Here is an 18,086-nt window from a genome sequence, read left to right on the forward strand (position 1 = left end):
GTCCAGCAAAAACATGGGGAAAGGAGGCTGAGAGGATACAGATAAAAGTGGCAGAATGTTAATTTTTGAAGCTGAGATCTGATACTGGGCACATGAGGACTTGCATATATTTGGAAGTTTCTATAGTAAGTTGAAAAAAATGGGTTGCAGTTTTGGTACTGGGATTCATAATGACTAAAGGAAAGTAACTGTAATTTTATTTTTAAGTGGAATGTTTTATGTTGTAAGTACCATTGGTAGTCAAAATAAGGAACAAAAATAAAGTTATGAGAACCAATTTATACATAAATTCCCTTAAACTTTCTTCCATTTATCTTTAAATATCTAATACCCTGCCTGTCATAGGAGAGGCACACAGCAAATGCTTGTTGAACTGAATTAATCTATATCTTGCAACAGTAAAAGTGTTTAATTTTTAGAGAGATTTAAACTTTTCTTTTTCTCCAAGAACTTATCTTTAGAAATGGGGAGGGGTGCCTGGGTGGCTCAGTTGGGTTAAGCAGCCGACTTCAGCTCAGGTCATGATCTCATGAATCATGAGTTTGAGCCCCACGTCGGGCTCTCTGCTGACAGCTTGGAGCCTGGAGCCTGCTTCGGATTCTGTGTCTGCCCCTCTCTCTGCCCCTCCCCTGCTGATGCTGTATCCCTCAAAAATAAATAAACACAAAAAAGAAATTAAAAGAAATGGGGAAAGTTTAAAATTGGTCTTGTTTTTCTTAATAAGATAATTTTTGTTTTACAATGTTAGATTTTACAACATGGGGTTCTTTTATGTCAGATTTGAAAATAACTATAAAATCTTTCATTGTTTTGCCATGTCAGCGTTCAAACTTAACATCTCCATATTTTGGTTGCTCAAAATGGTTTTTTAAATTACATGGTTTTCATGTAATTTAATTATTAAGTTAATTTATCAAGAATATTCAGGTAATTTATCGAGTTGTATTTTTCTGTTGAAGGAAGAAGTTCAACTTAGCCTTGAATTGCATGCTTTTAGTTGAAACTCCAGTTTGAAGTAGGGCAGTTCACATACTATATTTGTCAGGCATGAAGTTTGAATTTCTGTCTTCGTGAAATAATTTCAGTTAAATTGACGTTTTACTGTTTTCTGTCTTGTTTAAGACTTGGATCCCTATTTTATATTATACCTAGCCCAAATTAGCCAAAGTTAGTTTAACACTAGGTTACTGGCTTAGTATCTAATCTATGAGTGATACTCTAAGTGCTTTTTTTTTCTCTCTGTTCTCCTTAAACATCCACTAGAGCAGGGTTGCTGAGGAACGGTGTAATTTCTAAATTACTTCGAAGAAATAGATCTCAAGAGCTCTGGTTATAATCCACAGACTGGCTGGTCAACCCCTAAATTAACTCCACAAATGTTAGCTAGATTGGGCTATGTATAATTTATGTCAGAAGCTGGAATCAGAATAAATAAGTGATCTGTTAACATTTATCAGTAATGTCTATAATGGCATTTTAAAAGTCTTGATATACTTTAGCTTTACCTGTGGACCACATCTATCCTTCTCTTTCTTCTGATCATTATGCTTTTGCTTTTTAAGAGCAATCTCTCTACCAATGCTATTGATCCCAAATAGAGCATATCCCAATGCTTCCTAGACCTTGCTTTTTCTTTCACTATCTCCTCCCTTGTACATATGTATAAATGCCTACCATACTACCACACATATAGTAGACACTCAGTTAACAGTAATTCATTCTTATCTTTTTAATTTATTTGTTTAAATTCAATCTAGTTAGGGGTTCCTAGGTGGCTCAGTCAGTTAAGCATCCAACTTCGGCTCAGGTCACGATCTCACAGTTGGGGAGTTCGAGATTCACATCAGGTTCTGTGCTGATAGCTAAGAGCCTGGAGCCTACTTCAGAGTCTGTGTCTCCCTTTTTCTCTGCCCCTCCCCTACTCATACTCCCTCTCTCAAAAATAAAAAAAAACATTAAAAAAAATTTTTTTAATTCAAGTTAACATACAGTGTAGTATTGGTTTTAGGAGTAGACGTGCTCATCCCCAACAAGTGCCTTTCTTAATGCCCATCACCTATTTAGCCCATCCCCCCACAAACACCCCTCTAGCAAACCTCAGTTCTCTGTATTTAAGAGTCTCTTATGGTTCACCTCCCTGTTTTTATCTTATACTCCCTTCCTTATAAGTTTGTCTGTTTTGTTTCTTAAAGTCCACATATGAGTGAAATCATATGATATTTCTTTCTCTCACTGACTTATTTCACTTAGCATAATAGACTATTGCCATCACATTGTTGCAAATAACGATTTCATTCTTTTTGATCACCAAGTAATATTCCATTACACACACACACACACACACACACACACACACACACACACACACACACACATCTTCTTTATCCATTCGTCAGTCGATGGACATTTGGGCTCTTTCCATAATTTGGCTGTGGTTGAGAGTGCTGCTGTAAACATTAGGGCACATGTGCCCTTTCGAATCAGCATTTTTGTAACCTTTGGATAAATACCTAGTAGTGCAATTGCTGGGTTGTAGGGTAGCTCTATTTTTAATTTTTTTATTTTTTTTTACGTTTATTTACTTTTGAGAGATAGAGTGAGACGAAGTGAGAGTAGGGGTGGGGAAGAGAGAGAGGGAGACACAGAATGCGAAGTAGGCTCCAGGCTCTGAGCTGTCAGTACAGAGCCCGATGCAGAGCTCAAACCCACAAACCGTGAGATCATGACCTGAGCCGAAGTCGGATGCTTAACTGACTGAGCCACCCAGGCGCCTCTCTGTTTTTAATTTTTTGAGGACTCTCCATACTGTTTTCCAGAGTGGCTGTACCAGTTGCAGTCCATCAACAGTGCAAAAGGGTTCCCCTTTCTCTGAATCCTCACCAACATCTGTTGTTTCTTGAGTTGTTCATTTTAGCCATTCTGACAGGTATGAGGTGGTATCTCATTGTGGTTTTGATTTGTATTTCCCTGATGAGTGATGTTGGGCATCTTTTCATGTGTCTGTTAGCCATCTGGATGTCTTCTTTGGAAAAGTGTCTGTTCATGTCTTTTGCCCATTTCTGAACTGGAGTATTTGTTTTGGTGGTGTTGAGTTTGATAAGTTCTTTATGGATTTTATATATTAACCCTTTATCTTATGCGTCATTTGCAAATATCTTCCATTCTGTCAGTTACTTTTTAGTTTTGTTGATTGTTTCCTTCGCTGTGCAGAAGTTTTTTTCTTGGTGAAGTCCCAATAGTTCATTTTTGCTTTTATTTCCCTTGCCTCTGCAGACACGTATAGTAAGAAGTAACAGTAATTCATTCTTTTCTTTCTTTTCCAGTGTCATCTTCCCCCCAGCCTATAAATATAAATCTATCCTTTCTTTAAAAACAAAAATAAAAACAAAAACCGTAAACTTACTCCAAATACCATTCTTTATTTTTTTTTTCCTTTGTTGGTCAACTTTAAAAAACTAGTACTTACAGGGTGCCTGGGTGGCTCAGTCAGTTAAGCATCCAACTTCAGCTCCAGTCACAATCTCATGGTCTGTGAGTTCGAGCCCCACATTGGGCTCTGTGCTGACAGCTCAGAGCCTGGAGCCTGCTTCTTATTCTGTGTCTTCCTCTTTCTCTCTGCCCCTCCCCTGCTCATGCTGTCTCTCTCTCTTTCCTCTCAAAAATAAATAAACATTAAAAAAAAATTTTTTTTAATTTTTTTTTTAACGTTTATTTTTGAGACAGAGAGAGACAGAGCATGAATGGGGGAGGGTCAGAGAGAGAGGGAGACACAGAATCAGAAGCAGGCTCCAGGCTCCGAGCTGTCAGCACAGAGCCTGACGCGGGGCTCGAACTCACGGACCGTGAGCTCATGACCTGAGCCGAAGCCAGACGCTTAACCGACTGAGCCACCCAGGCGCCCCTAAAAAAAATTTTTTTAAAGGTAGTACTTAATTATTCCTTGCCACTCATTTAAGAGTGTAACAAAGTTCTCATTTGACTTTTTCTCATTTTGTTTCATCTTATTTGACCTTTCTGTGATACTTCTTTTTGTTAAATATCTCCTAAAGAAATTCTCTTAATTTGAGTCTATGACTCAAGAGTGTTTTCACTTTCTCTAACCAATTCTCTGGCTGGCTGGTGCTCTTCCTTTCCATAACTGCCATGTTTATTTGTGTGGATTGGGTACTGCACAGTTTTGGGGCATTTTCCACATTGTAATCTCTCTGTGAAAGGACCTCCTTGGAATTGTGCAATGTACAGCTTGTCTATATGCAGCAGCTCTGCTCACAACTTCAATGCATTGATACTTCACAAATTTCCATCAGATGACCCCTCCTTTCATACCATAATAGATTCTCAAAGTCAGTGGATAGACTACGCTAATTCTGTCCCTCAGCTCAAACCCACACAAACATCCCATTCTATATTTCTAGCCTAGAACTCTCTTCTGAATTCCAGACTTTTTCTAAATGTGGTATAGGTTTCGCCATATAAGATCCACCTACAATCTTTTTTACCCCACCTTCTCCCATTCCCTCAACCTAATCTATATCCATGTCCTGTATTCCCTACTTCAGGTACCATCTCAGAGCCATCTTGAATTCCTCCTTCAACTTCAATCTTTTCATCTAATTAGTTAGCAGTCTTGCACATTCTACCTCCTAAATCAGATATTTTGATCTTAATACCCCTTTACATTCTTAAAAATTATTAAGGACCCAAAGAACTTCTTTTATATGGGTTAGAAATAAAAAATAAATTTTTAAATATTTATTTAAAAATAATAATATTAAACTATTGTATCTTTACATAAGTAACATTTTTATGAAAAATAACTTTCAAAACAAAAAAATTATACTGAGAAGAGTGGAATTGTTTTACATTTTTGCAAATTTATTTAATATCTGACTGAATAGAGGACAACTAAATTCTATGTGCTTCTGCATTCAGTTTATTGTGATACATTGTTTGGGTTGAAGTACATAGAGAATACTGAGCCTCACACAGATAGGTAGAACAGAGAGAAATATTTCAAATAATTGTACCACATCTAAACTCAACCAGTGGTAGTTTAATGATCAAAGTTTAATCGCAATGTGGAATCTGAAACTGAAATCTTATCAGTGAACTTTTTATACTGTTATTTTAAAAATCTATCATGTGTAGGGGTGCCTGGGTGGCTCAGTCAAGCATCTGAGGCTCAGGTGATGATGTCACAATTCATGAGATCAAGCCCTACATTTGACTCTGTGCTGACATTGTGGAGCCTGTTTAGGATTCATATTCTCTCTCTCTCTCTCTCTCTCTCTCTCTCTCTCTCTCTCTCTCTCTCTCTCCCCCCCCCCCATCCCTCCCCTGCTTATGATCTCTCTCTCTCTCTCCTCTCTCTCTAAGTTCATAAACTTAAGAAATATCTATCATGTGTAACTTGATGTAGTGGAAAATACTAATTGAGTTATGCAGACAGTCCAAATTAATGACATATTTCATTCTACAATATTTTTAAATCACATTTGTTAAAATGTTACCAATCTTACAAGTAGTGGGAAGCTGTCAAGCCTCATGGTGGCAAAGTCAAGTTTTACAAAATTCTGTTTTTTATATGATCACTTGAATGTTATCATTGGCAACAAATACTTTGTTTTCCTTGAAGTGATAGGCTCCCTTCATTTATTTTTGAGAAGATGTTCTACCATATAGCCTTTTATGTGAAAGAATGTTGCTGTGAAAAGAGTTGCTAGTTCTGCTTGAAATTCAAATAATTATGCAAGTCTTTTTCTTCATGACAACCATGTTACTTCAGTATAGAACCTTTGTGCTTTCTGCAAACTTTCCAGTTGGTCACATAATAGTAAAAAGAAGTGTATTTAAGGGTCAAGATTTAATAAAATCAGTATTTTCTATTTTTTCAATATGGATATGCTTAAGTGAAAATGACCATTTTCTACTGCAAGGGGCAGTGAAGAATACAATGACTATAATTTGGTGCTGCTGCCTTAACTCATGCTAAGGTGTCAGCAGTTTCACCACCATTGTTTTTGTGCTATCATTACAAATATCCACCCGTGAAAAAGGTCAAATAACACTTAAATAGCACCTTGAAGTTATTATGAAAATAGTTTTGACTTCATAGATGTACGGTCTGAAAGAATTGTGCGACCCTCTAAGGGTCCATTGAGAACCACTTCCTAAACATCCAAGACATGTTGCCCTTGCCCACTCAATAGTCTTAGCCCCATTCTTTGTTAATTTTATTAATCACCTCTGGTTTCCTAAATGATCTCTCAGTCTTCTTTCTTTTCCTCATGAATTAGCCATCTAAAATACAAATCTGATTGGGTAGATACACATTCTTCCAAACTTTTAACGTGCCCAGCATAATGAAATAAAATAAATTCCTTCACAGAATATAAAAGTCTTTTATTATCATGCCTACCTTATTAACTTCTGTTCCTGTCACTACCTGCTTCCTGTTCTTTAAGCCAAACTGAATTTATTGATACTTCCCTAAGCACATCATGGTTTCTACAGTCCCATACATTTGCATGTGCTGTTCTTTCTACTGGAGGACTCTCACGTCCAGTTTCTACCTTTCCCTCCAACTCTGCACATCATTTTGAATCACTTCATTTTACTACCCACAAAATTTTATATTTTGTTATAATTTTGAAATTTGTTACAGGACTTGCACTATGTTATAGTTACTTTGCTTATGTGTCTTTTTCTCCCATTAGATTGTGAGCTATTTGAGGTCAAGAACTGTGTCTCTCCTTGTATTCCTAGTATTTACCAAGAGCAAGGCTTATAGTAGTCACTTAATAAATGTTTTGAGTGTTTCAGTGAATTTCATAGAAACTTCTAATATTATCCTTGGATAGAGTTGCTAATGAATAATAAAAAAGGGGAGAGGTGGGCAGAAAAAGGAAAAAAATATGTGTGCCTCAGCCACTTTATTGGATACAGTAATGAATCTTTATTTTCAAAAATTTTATTGCAAGTAAAATTTAAGAGAACATTTCAGTTTATTTTTGTGTTTCTGAAAAATTGAAGTGAATTAAACTGAAATGCAGTAAATGGATCACATTTTGAAAAATTAACTTCCTTTAATTCATTATAACTCAATCTCTAATAAACTCGGGGGTTTTTTTACTTTGCTAATTTAACATTCTTAACATGAAAGCAAAAATGCCAGGATACTTCTGTATTTCTATTAATATTTTAAAAACTAGTACCTTAAAATATTAAATAACATTTTAGATGTGTTCTCTCTTTTATGTTAAAACTTGGCTGATTGTGTTTTATGTTTTTAACTTAAGCACGGTAAAATAATATCTTGTAAGATCTTCTGTCAGAAAGGCTTCTAAAATAGAAGTCTCACTTAATGTAATCTACCTATATACAACCTGTATCAACAAAAAGAAGCACCTTTAAAATAAGAAAAAAATCTTTACTGAGATTTCATAATATACAAAACCTCAAAAGATAAATAAAATTTTTGTGTGTAAGACATTTTTTTGCCCAAAATTTATTCTCCAAAATATGTTGCAAGTATATAGATTAGGTGAAATCCAAATCACCTAAAATTTACAGACTTCAAACAGATTCTGTAGCTATACTTTCCTGCCCATTGACCATTTCATTGTTCATTAGCACCTAAGTAAAGGAAATAAAATAATTTTTTAAAACTACTCACTTTGGACCTCACTAATTTAGAATTTATGATGACTGAGATGCTGAACTGAAAGTTAGCTTTTTACAGCTCATAGACTAGATGTTACCTCATAAAATAAAATTATTAACAAAATTACAAGGGAAATTAAATCTTTAAGAAAGTAATCATTCCTATGTAATGGATTTGTGATTATAAGTTATGCCTTTAAAGCATATTGGTTGATTAAAAGCCATTAGTAATTGAGATTTCTCCAAAAAGATTCTGAATTAATGAGGTGTGTAATATATAGTCAGATGTATGTCCTTTCAGTTTTTGCAGAGATAACTTTGGCCAAAAATTAATTCTTGGGATTTAGTTTTGAATTATTTTATGCTATTCTGTCCCTATTGCCTTAGATGTTAAAGAATTGTTAAATTCTCAGATATCTGTATCATTGTTGTGTATAATTAGAATGCCATGGTACCCACTGGGACCCAAATTGGATTGCTTTTATGTGCTTCCTTTAAAAAACTGATATTTTAGTTCTACTCATTTAATGAAATTATTGATTGTAAAATATTAAAAATGGTCACTTGAACTCAGAAATGGGTGTACTGAGTCAATAGATATATAGGAATAATAAATATCAAGTTGTATATTTAATTTGGTAAATTTCTTTTGAAAATAGTTCCCTTTTGTGCCATTATTTTTTATATGAAAGAGTACATAGGAAATAGAAAAACAAAGGATATACAGTGATTTTGCTCATGAATCTGTTTTCCAGCATTCATTTACTACATACATTGTCATCTGTCTTTTCTTTATTTCATAATTAATTTCAAAATTCAGCATTTTTTATCTAATTTAACATTTTCATATTTTTAAAGGTCCCCAGGTGCATCCAATTTTTCAGCTTTACCAAAGATCTCTCCTTCATCTCTGTCAAATAATTATAACAACATCAACAACAGAAAGTAAGCACTGAATCTTAAAAACTCTTTGTTTAATCGATCGCCCTATTGTGGTTGCAAAAAAATCTCTTGTATCTAAAATTTAGGATAAAGTCTTAATGCATTAAAATTGATTTTTTTTTTAAATTATGGATCACTTCTTCTAGGAGTAACTTTACAAGAAAGAAAGCACAGTTATAAACTTCTTTAATACATACACTATAGTAATTCACAAAAAGAAATAAAGTACTTTCAGAATTTTACATTTTAAACGCTAATTATTGAAATTTATATAGAAGTCTGTTAGAACTCGATTTTTTAGGAAGAGTGTAAATTTCAGATGTCATTGACCTACAATATGTAGTATTTTTAAAAGTGTGTATCATTGATTCTCACCTGGAAAGCATACACAGATTTTCACGTTCATTAACAGGCAATCACTTTTTCATTAAAAAGTTTAGAGAAACAATTCCTTTGCCCCATCATGAATAATATTCACAATCTTGGAATTTGTAAGAGTTGCGTGAAAGTGTGTGTTGTATGGCCATAAGAAAAAAGGTTAAAAATCACTTGGACTGCACTATAACATCTGACATGAGTGTATTACCTTGAAAACTGGCTTGGTTTCTGTTTTCTAGAAAAGGATAAAAAGAAACCTTTTATTGTTTGTGATTCAGTCAAATTAGGGGAAAACCTTTAATCTAGACAATTTTATCCTTGTTTTATTTTTTGAATATATACATTACATTGTCATTTATTTTTTAGGTTGACTGTATTTATGTAGTTAAATATTTGCATTGTTTGGCCAGTTCATAAAGGGCATCTGGTTTCCCAAAGAATTAATTTGAAAAGAATAAGGCTATTTGTGAAATAATATTTAAAATAACATCATTAAATGAATTTATAGGTTAAATTCATTTGACCTTAAAATTCATATTTAAGGTGGGGAGAGGGCTTGACAAAAAGATTTTAATGTACATCTAGATTATAAATGTGTAAGAATACCCAAAGTAATTTTGGAAAGGAAAATGAGAAAGGATTAACCCTACTAAATAATGACAACCTGTTATAAAGATATAAGGTTTCAAGCAGCATAGTAGTGACCCAAGAATAACATCTACAAATCAATGAAATAGAAAAGACAGTCCAGAAACAGCCCTTTATACATAAAAGAATTTAATGTGATCAGAAAACATTGTAGACTAATGGGGAATGGGCAGATTATCCAGGAAATGTTGCTTGGAAAATTGGATCACGATTGAGAATTTCTTTGTAAAACTTTATATTAAATTGACTTAAATTGTTAGGCATATAAAAAATGAAAGGCAAATAAATGGCAAAAATACTTGCTACAAATAGCAGAGGATAAATATTCTTAATATATCAAAGCTGTAAAGATCAGTGAGAAATTTTCTAAGACAAGTAGAAAACTGGGCAGTGATGCAGCTGGCAATAAAAAGAAAATAATTAAAATATATAAACATTTAGAGGTGCCTGGGTGGCTCAGTTGGTTGAGCGTCCGATTTGAGCTCAGTTCATCTCACTGCTGGTGAGTTTGAGCCCCACATCCGGCTCTGTGCTGACAGCTCAGAAGAGCCTAGAGCCTGCTTCAGATTCTGTGTCTCCCTCTCTCTCTGCCCATCCCCTGCTCATTCTCATTCATTCTCTCTCTCTCTCTCTCTCTCTCTCTCTCTCTCTCTCTCTCTCTCTCTCAAAAATCAATAGACATTAAATAAGATAAAGTAAAATGTATAAACATTTAAATATTCAAATTCACAACTAACTAGAAATGTGCAAATTAAAACCATAAAAAACTCCATCCACTTCTTTCCATCTCAGTCTCACTGGGAAACATTAAGTAATTATACTTATTCTTGCAAGGAGTGGTTGGAGTATCAAGATTTAAAACATTCATCCCCTTTAGTAGTTTATAAAAAGACACATACCATAGTGTAATAACATTACATTGTATTGTAATAGTGAAATATCAAAGACTCTATCCAGTATTGCAGTTTAGTATGCTCTTTTCTGTTTAAAAATGTATGTCCACAGGCAAAAAAGTGAAAGGGAATACCCTTATAATCTGGTTTGTATTATTTTATATGGTATCTTTTAATTAAATTCATCAAAGTAATTTTTTCATAGGAGATAAAGTACTTGTATTTCTACCAGTTGGAGATGCTCACACATTTACTGTAAAAGAAGCAGTTCCAGGTATAATGTGTTTATAGTTATTCTTTGGAGAGACTTTTAACATTGTATGTAGACTGTATTGAGCATAGACTGTATTTTGACCTTTTGACTGGAGTCGTCTTATTAGTATATGTGGTCTGGTGAGTCTCTGTTTTTGTCTTATCTCCCTCCTGTAGTAAAAATATGATGTTACAATCAGATCTTAAAACCTCTAACTGCAGAAGATACTGAGAGGAATTGGAGGATTTTCTTAAGTTTAAAATATGATTAACTAATGATTCTCCTCCCATGGATAGATTATATTTTTAGGTATTTATAGTTGTTTAATTTAGACACTAAAATAGTCCTTCATATTAGGAAATTTTTATAGCAAATAGCTAATGAGTTACCACCACGCTTAAAAGTCAAGTTTACTTTTCTTAGGTGGAACAAAATTTATAAAATGGAAAAAAATGTTTTACATTAATTTGACTTAGTATTTTGATTATTTTAAATTAATATTTGAATTTAAATTAATATCATCATAATTATCTAAATTATTTCACATAAAATTTCTTTCCATTCAGCTTGTAGAAATAAGTAGCGGCTTAAGGCTTCATATGGAAATAGCATGCTTCATTTAATTAAAGTATGTAAAAAGGCTAATGACATTTTTTAGATACATTGCGTTTTTGAAACTTCAAGTATGTGGAGATATTCTACAAGAACAAAGTATGTATGAAAATCAGTAGTTATGACTTACAAGTTTATATGAAACTACAGTTTCAAGATTTGAATTAAATGGATACATTACTAAGATAAAATTTTTCACTACCAGAAATAAGGATATTGGTCATAAAGATAGTAACAAAGTATACTTGGAACTATTTCATATAAATTTAATAAAGCTTTTACTAAAGACTAATATTATGAAGAATCAGTTGTTCACCCTGATGTAGTAATTTTGCCTGATCGTACATACAGTATTTGGTTGTGCCTTGATTATAATTTAAGTACATTTTTAATATGCACCAGTTTCTTTCTGTTCACTGCATTTTTCTGTTTTGCTGCATTTGCCTTGATAGAATACTGCCTTTAAAAAAATCTTTTTAATGTGTGTGTTGTCCCAACTCGTGGCATTCCACATCAGAACACATTTCTATTTTTATGTTAATTCATTTAAAGCTCTTTTATTTGAAATGGAAATGACTCCCTGTAAGAGATTAAACTGTGAAAAAGAACTTGATTTTAGAGACTGCCAGAGCTAGCCAGCCATATGGCTCTTTACAAGTTACTTCTGGGAAGCATCATTCATTAACTGCAAAATAGGTATCATTGTACTTATGAGGATTAAATTATAGATTTTTAATGCTCATAATGTCAAGTGTAAATGCTAATTGAAAAGTCAGTCTTAAATTTGTATAGATAGAGCTCACTTTTACCAAAAAACAACTTACTTTTTTCAGTGTCTTCATTTAGGGTGATAAATTTATAATACAGAATTTATATAGTATGGTAAGTACTAAAATTCCCATTAAGATTACAGGCATATTTATTTTTGCAAAATAGCATAGCCTTAGAGGATAAGGATTAGTTTACAATCTCTAGGAAAAAAATAGTCATGAAAGATAACAGAGGCTATCTTTAGGCCTAGGTTTCCAGGACTTTGTTGAAGTGTTTAAGAACTGCTAGTTTTGGTATTTTCCATGACTTTAATATTTGATTCACAAAGCACATAACATGTGGATTATAACTGGCTAATCTGTATAGTATTAACATATTTTAAATTTATCACTTTTCATTACTATCATTGAGCATCTAGACTGTTTCAGTTTTTGAGCAAGAATTATACTTATCCTGTCACTTAGTCTAAAATGTAGATATCCTTTAAGGATTCAAATTTTAAATGGCAAAACAAAAGGGGTGCCTGGGTGGCTCAGTGGTTAAGCATCCAACTTCAGCTCAGGTCATGATCCCCTGGTTTGTGGGTTCAAGCCTGGCATCGGGCTCTGTGCTGACCGCTCAGAGCCTGGAGCCTGCTTTGGATTCTGTGTCTCCCTTTCTCTCTCTCTGCCCCTCTCCTTCTCACACTGTGTCTCTCTCTCGCTCTCTCTCGCTCTCTCAGAAGTAAACGTTAAAAAAATTTTTTTAAAGACAAAACCAAAAAATTGTTCTGCAAGTAAATTTTTTGTTCATTTCTCAGTAAATAAAAATCCCTATCCTAGCAAATTCCATCCTGTTGCCACTACGAAGAGGAGAGCTTCCAGCATCCATTCAGGTTACTTGTGGGCAGAGATAGATATCTGAATATATACTTAAGGAAGATGTATGTAAATGTGTTTTTAGTCTTTTCGTGTGTGTGTGTGTGTGTGTGTGTGTGTGTGTGTGTATGTGTATGTGCTCACGCACGTCTAAGCATGAGCATGCATTTGAGCATACTTTCCCTATATACTCTGCTCAAATTCTATTATAGTTTTATATCTGGAACATGTAGAATGTATAGAAAATATAGACCTTTCATTTTTGTATGTAGAGACCTTGATTTTTAGCACTGCTTATAGGACTAACAGAAAAACAGAATTTAGCTTTTTGTTACATGTCCTTGAAGAAGTTAGATTTGATAATCCAATCACCAGTTACTGACTGAAGAATTGCTAATAGGTGTCTTGTACTTTATTAGTTATTGGGCATATAAAATATGAATCATAAGGCTAGTGATCTGACAAAACCAAAAGATGCTTGTTTTTTGTTTTATACTTTTTTTTAGTTTAAAACAAGTAAATATAGTTATAAGTCTAGAAATTCTGAATTTGAATTAATCAATGTTGCATTTCTTTGGGCCCTCTTTTTTTTTTTTTTTTTTAATCTTAGGATATATTGCTTTTTTGAGTCTTGGAGTTAGTCTTTTTATTTGGTGGGGGGGGATATGCTCTTAAAAATGCAAAAGTATTAGTTGGTTAGCATCATATGTTTAGTTTTTGGTTGAGGTACTTTTGTTTAAACTGTTTAGCTTGTTGTGTGTGTGTGTGTGTGTGTGTGTGTGTGTGTGTGTGTGTGTGTCTCTTTACTAAAGGGTTTGTTAAAACAGGTAGTAGTATAGTTCACTTAAAGTGTTATAATAGAAAAGTGAGAATATAGAAGCTACAACAGAAAGTATTTGAAATCTTAAGTAAAAATTATTTTTAAAAAAGAATACCAGGAATAAAGTGTAGCCAATTGGGATTGTCAGGTTTACTGATTCATCATGTTTATTTGTAACACTGTATTCTTTTATTTGAACCATCATTTGCTTTTAGCAATGACCTTGATTCTCATTCAGGTTTGTTCTAATGAATAAAAAAAATTATGGTTGAAAGTATGCTTTTGAATAATAATCTAAAGTGTCCATTGTAAATATTTTGTAAAATAACCTATTAAAAATTAAGGAAGAATCCATCCTTTTCCACAGAATTATTTTTTATTACATGTAAAAAGAAAGAGGACAATTTAACTTATTGATTGACTTTCCTTAGTTCTTTCTAAAATTACCCTGGTTCCCTAACGTTGAAGATGACTTGGCTCTTTGTTTTTATTTTTTTTTATTTTTTTATTTTTTTTAAATTTTTTTTTTCAACGTTTATTTATTTTTGGGACAGAGAGAGACAGAGCATGAACGGGGGAAGGGCAGAGAGAGAGGGAGACACAGAATCAGAAACAGGCTCCAGGCTCTGAGCCATCAGCCCAGAGCCCGACGCGGGGCTCGAACTCACAGACCGCAAGATCGTGACCTGGCTGAAGTCGGACGCTTAACCGACTGCACCACCCAGGCGCCCCGGCTCTTTGTTTTTAAGATTAATATTTATTCTACTGATAGTCCAAATTATCCTAAGGTTATATTCATCTAGTTGAATAAACTACATTATTCTAACAAGCCAGAAGAAAGAAAAGGCAAGTAATACTGGAATGTTCTTGCGTAGAATCATTTCATTTTGCAGCCTTGATCAGCCCAGGCTTTTTTCTGCATTTGAATACTAGATTTTGCTGGTCTAGCATAGAAACTATAAATAGAATCTTCAGTGCATCAGACCAGTGATGTCACAGAGGCCTTGGAAATCTCTTCTCTCACCTGTAACTAAAGCACAACTCCTGTTTCTACTGTTCTCATTCAATTATAGTAGCAGGATGTAAAAGGGGCATAAATGAGATGATTTATTGCTGTGGGTGGTGTTTAAAATCTGAATGTTTTAAATTTGATGGAGCAATGAAGAATGGAGCAAGCTGTGGAGCTGCTCCGGCTAATCAAGGGTAGAAAGATATAACAGTGGTTTGTATTGGTTGGTGTGGCATAGTGTGCAGTGATTTTGTTGATGGGATGTATCTTGATTAGAGGGGTTCTTTTGATTTAGATTCATATCTTTAAAAGTACCTGAGTTAATTTTTTTTATAAAGAATTTAATTGACCACCTATCTCAAGTTTAAAGTACTATGTTCATATAACTATATTATAATCAGCTGCATTATGAAAAATATTCTTTGTTTTCTTCCAGTGTGAAAAATTCAAATTATTGTCTCCCATCATATACTGCTTATAAGAACTATGATTATTCAGAACCTGGCAGAAACAATGAACAGCCAGGCCTCTGCGGCCTAAGTAACTTGGGAAATACGTGTTTCATGAACTCAGCTATTCAGGTAGGTCCTTTCCAAAGTGAAACTCATGTGTTTCATGGAAATCAGCAATAAAAGAAGAGTAGACTTTTACATATCAAAACATAAGTATTATATATGTTTTGAAAGTTTCTGTTTTCATGGAAGATTTAAGCATGTATATTTGATTCACTCATTCTAGTACTAGTATCATTATCATGTTCCTCAATTAGGTGGCATATGACTGATTACCACATGGTGGAAGATTAACTATCACTTCATGCAAAAATATAATTTCAAACAGAAAACCTAGACTCTTAAAAAAAAAAAAAAGAAAGAAAAACACCACATGAGATCTCTCCTTTACATATTCAGTAGAAATTTCATGTGTTTTTTGGACATCTGTGGGAATGTTAGAGAATGAATCTTTTATGGTCACCAGCCCTCTAACTCTAAATAAATTTATTTTTAAATCTTTTTTTTTAAACTTAATATGAAATTAAGATTTTTTTTAATGAGAAAATTCTATGAACCTCCTTTTGCATACATATTTTAACAAATCACTTTCCCTTAAAGATCTTTTAATTTGGGGATATAATTGATCACTGCCCCTTTTTTCCCTTTGTCTCCATGGAACTCCCCTTTTCTTCCTGCTCTGTCTATATCCTCTTCCAACTTGTTAAATATTTATGTCTTTGATCGACTTTGAAGTAATGACAATAATCTATATATTTTTTAGTATCTCACTGTTTATAAAATTAGAGCTGGTTGTTTCATTCCCCTTTGATAGAATTCTGTGTTTCAAAAAGCCCAAAATAATGGTATACTATTTTTGATATTTCAATTTTAACCTTTTTTTTTTTTTCTTTTGGTCCTTTGTTTTGGGGTGTTTTTTGTTTTTGTTTTGCAAATTCTGAAATTTTATTTTTAAATATGAATTTTTTGTTCTCTATTCATATTTTAATAGTAAATCTCCTATGCCCACGTGTCATCCTACAAAGATATAGATTACATATAGAGTATGGATTAATTAAGGACATTATTACAATTCTTTTTCACTAAGAATAGTATACGACTCTTAACCACCCAAATTTCTAAATAAATTCTTTTGTACTTTGGCATTAATCAATTTGTCTCCTAAATTAACCATTGCCTTTGCAGCATTCTTGGAAAATTAGAACTTAATTGTCATAATTCTCTAGATCAGGAATTGGAAATCTTTTAGAAATGCATAGGGGACATAAATATGCTTAATTTCTGATTTCTTGGTTTAGAGTTGAGCCACTCAGGAAATAGCCTTTCTGTTCAAGCATATACTGTGTAAGGTTAATAACCTCTTCCTAAACCTTACTCTTTGATGAGTAATATTACTTATATTTTAATGTGAATTTTTTTATTCAAAATTATTTTTCTGGGATCCTAGCAATTTTTTAAAACATTTACCTTTATTTTTCTGGGAGAGGAGAATGGGAACATCATCTGAGAACAAGTCAAAACATATTATTATCCTGACAGCTATTTAGATAAAGTGTGTGGGTGCTGAGCTTGCAGAGACAGGAACAGGCCAGACAGGTTCTCATTTTATTTGGGTATCTGTTGGACTACTCTACCTGACCTCTGAACATCATCTTTAATACCATCTCTGGAAAATGTTTTATATAAATGGTGGTTTCATCAGTACCAGAAAACCCTGTTCTTGTGTCACCAGGTCATAATTTTTGTATAATTCCTATCCTTGCACTGCCAAAATTATTTTGGTTATAGACACTTGATGAAAACTTGAGAAATTTTTTTTGTTTTCTTTTTAATCTAGTGTAGAAAACCAATCCTGATGCTTTCTCATAAGGATTAAGAAAATAATTTTAACATTATAGGCACTAAAAAATTTGAGTCTCTCAGAAGAGAACGAGTTCATGTTCATGCTAATCATTCAGAGAAAGCTCTGGCTTTCATTCAAACTGAGTTCCTTTGAAGGGATTATTACATTCTAATTACCTCTGCCTTTGATATAGTCTTTAGTGTTTTGTTTCCAGATGGTTATAATTTCTCAAAAATGAGTATTAAAATTAAATCTTCTAATCACTTATGTTGAGCTAGATTTGGCATTTGTTGAACTTTCTTGTATATGTTTAAGGTATCAGAAACTTCTATTAGCTTTTGCCTCACTTTAAAGCAGTGTTATTACAATAAGTTGGTAGGTCTATTGCTGACCGTCTCTTAATGTTATATCGCCTTCACATGTTTCATTTCAGTTGAAATTAGATTCATGAGGGTGAGGTTTGTTAGGGTGATGGTTTGTTACTTTCTTGTACTAGTCATAAAATAAGAAAAACTTTTGATGAAAACTTAAGGGATTTAAAATTTTTAAGCAGTGGATATTATTTCATGTCTGTGTCTTGGCTGGAAATTGTATTTTCTCTAAAATAAAAATCTCTACATCAGTTTGGGTAAGAGAAAAAGATGAGTTTTTATTTTTGCTATTTTGACTTTTAATCTAAATCCACAGTTAGAAAAGCTAGTACTAGTTTCATTTTCTTAAAGCTTTTGTGATTTTTGATTGGTTAGATGTCCACTCTCAACCTGAAAACTCACCATTAAAGGGAATACAAAATGTTGGTAGCCTTTATCCCTGTTTCATGAACACGTATGTAAGTTGTTAGGTCTACAGATGAAAGGGGTAAAAGATAACTAATAGAGTAGATTCT

General features: G+C 33.3%; 1 protein-coding gene across 7 annotated transcripts in view; it reads left to right on the forward strand.

Annotated features, from left to right (window-relative positions):
- Positions 1 to 18,086, forward strand: part of USP15 (ubiquitin specific peptidase 15) — a 119,210-nt gene that overhangs the window by 60,220 nt on the left and 40,904 nt on the right. For 3 of the 7 annotated variants that reach the window (XM_006933864.5, XR_006600820.1, XR_006600819.1), the window contains exons 7-8: positions 8,521 to 8,607; positions 15,282 to 15,426. In XM_006933864.5, the coding sequence (XP_006933926.4) occupies positions 8,521 to 8,607; positions 15,282 to 15,426 (232 nt within the window). Of the gene's footprint in view, positions 1 to 8,520; positions 8,608 to 14,844; positions 14,863 to 14,915; positions 15,059 to 15,281; positions 15,427 to 18,086 lie in introns of those variants that run through there. The other 4 variants (XM_045062013.1, XM_045062012.1, XM_045062011.1 and 1 more) reach the window with 4 other exon arrangements.

This window comes from Felis catus, chromosome B4 (genome assembly GCF_018350175.1).
Source record: "Felis catus isolate Fca126 chromosome B4, F.catus_Fca126_mat1.0, whole genome shotgun sequence".
Classification (NCBI taxonomy): domain Eukaryota; kingdom Metazoa; phylum Chordata; class Mammalia; order Carnivora; family Felidae; genus Felis; species Felis catus.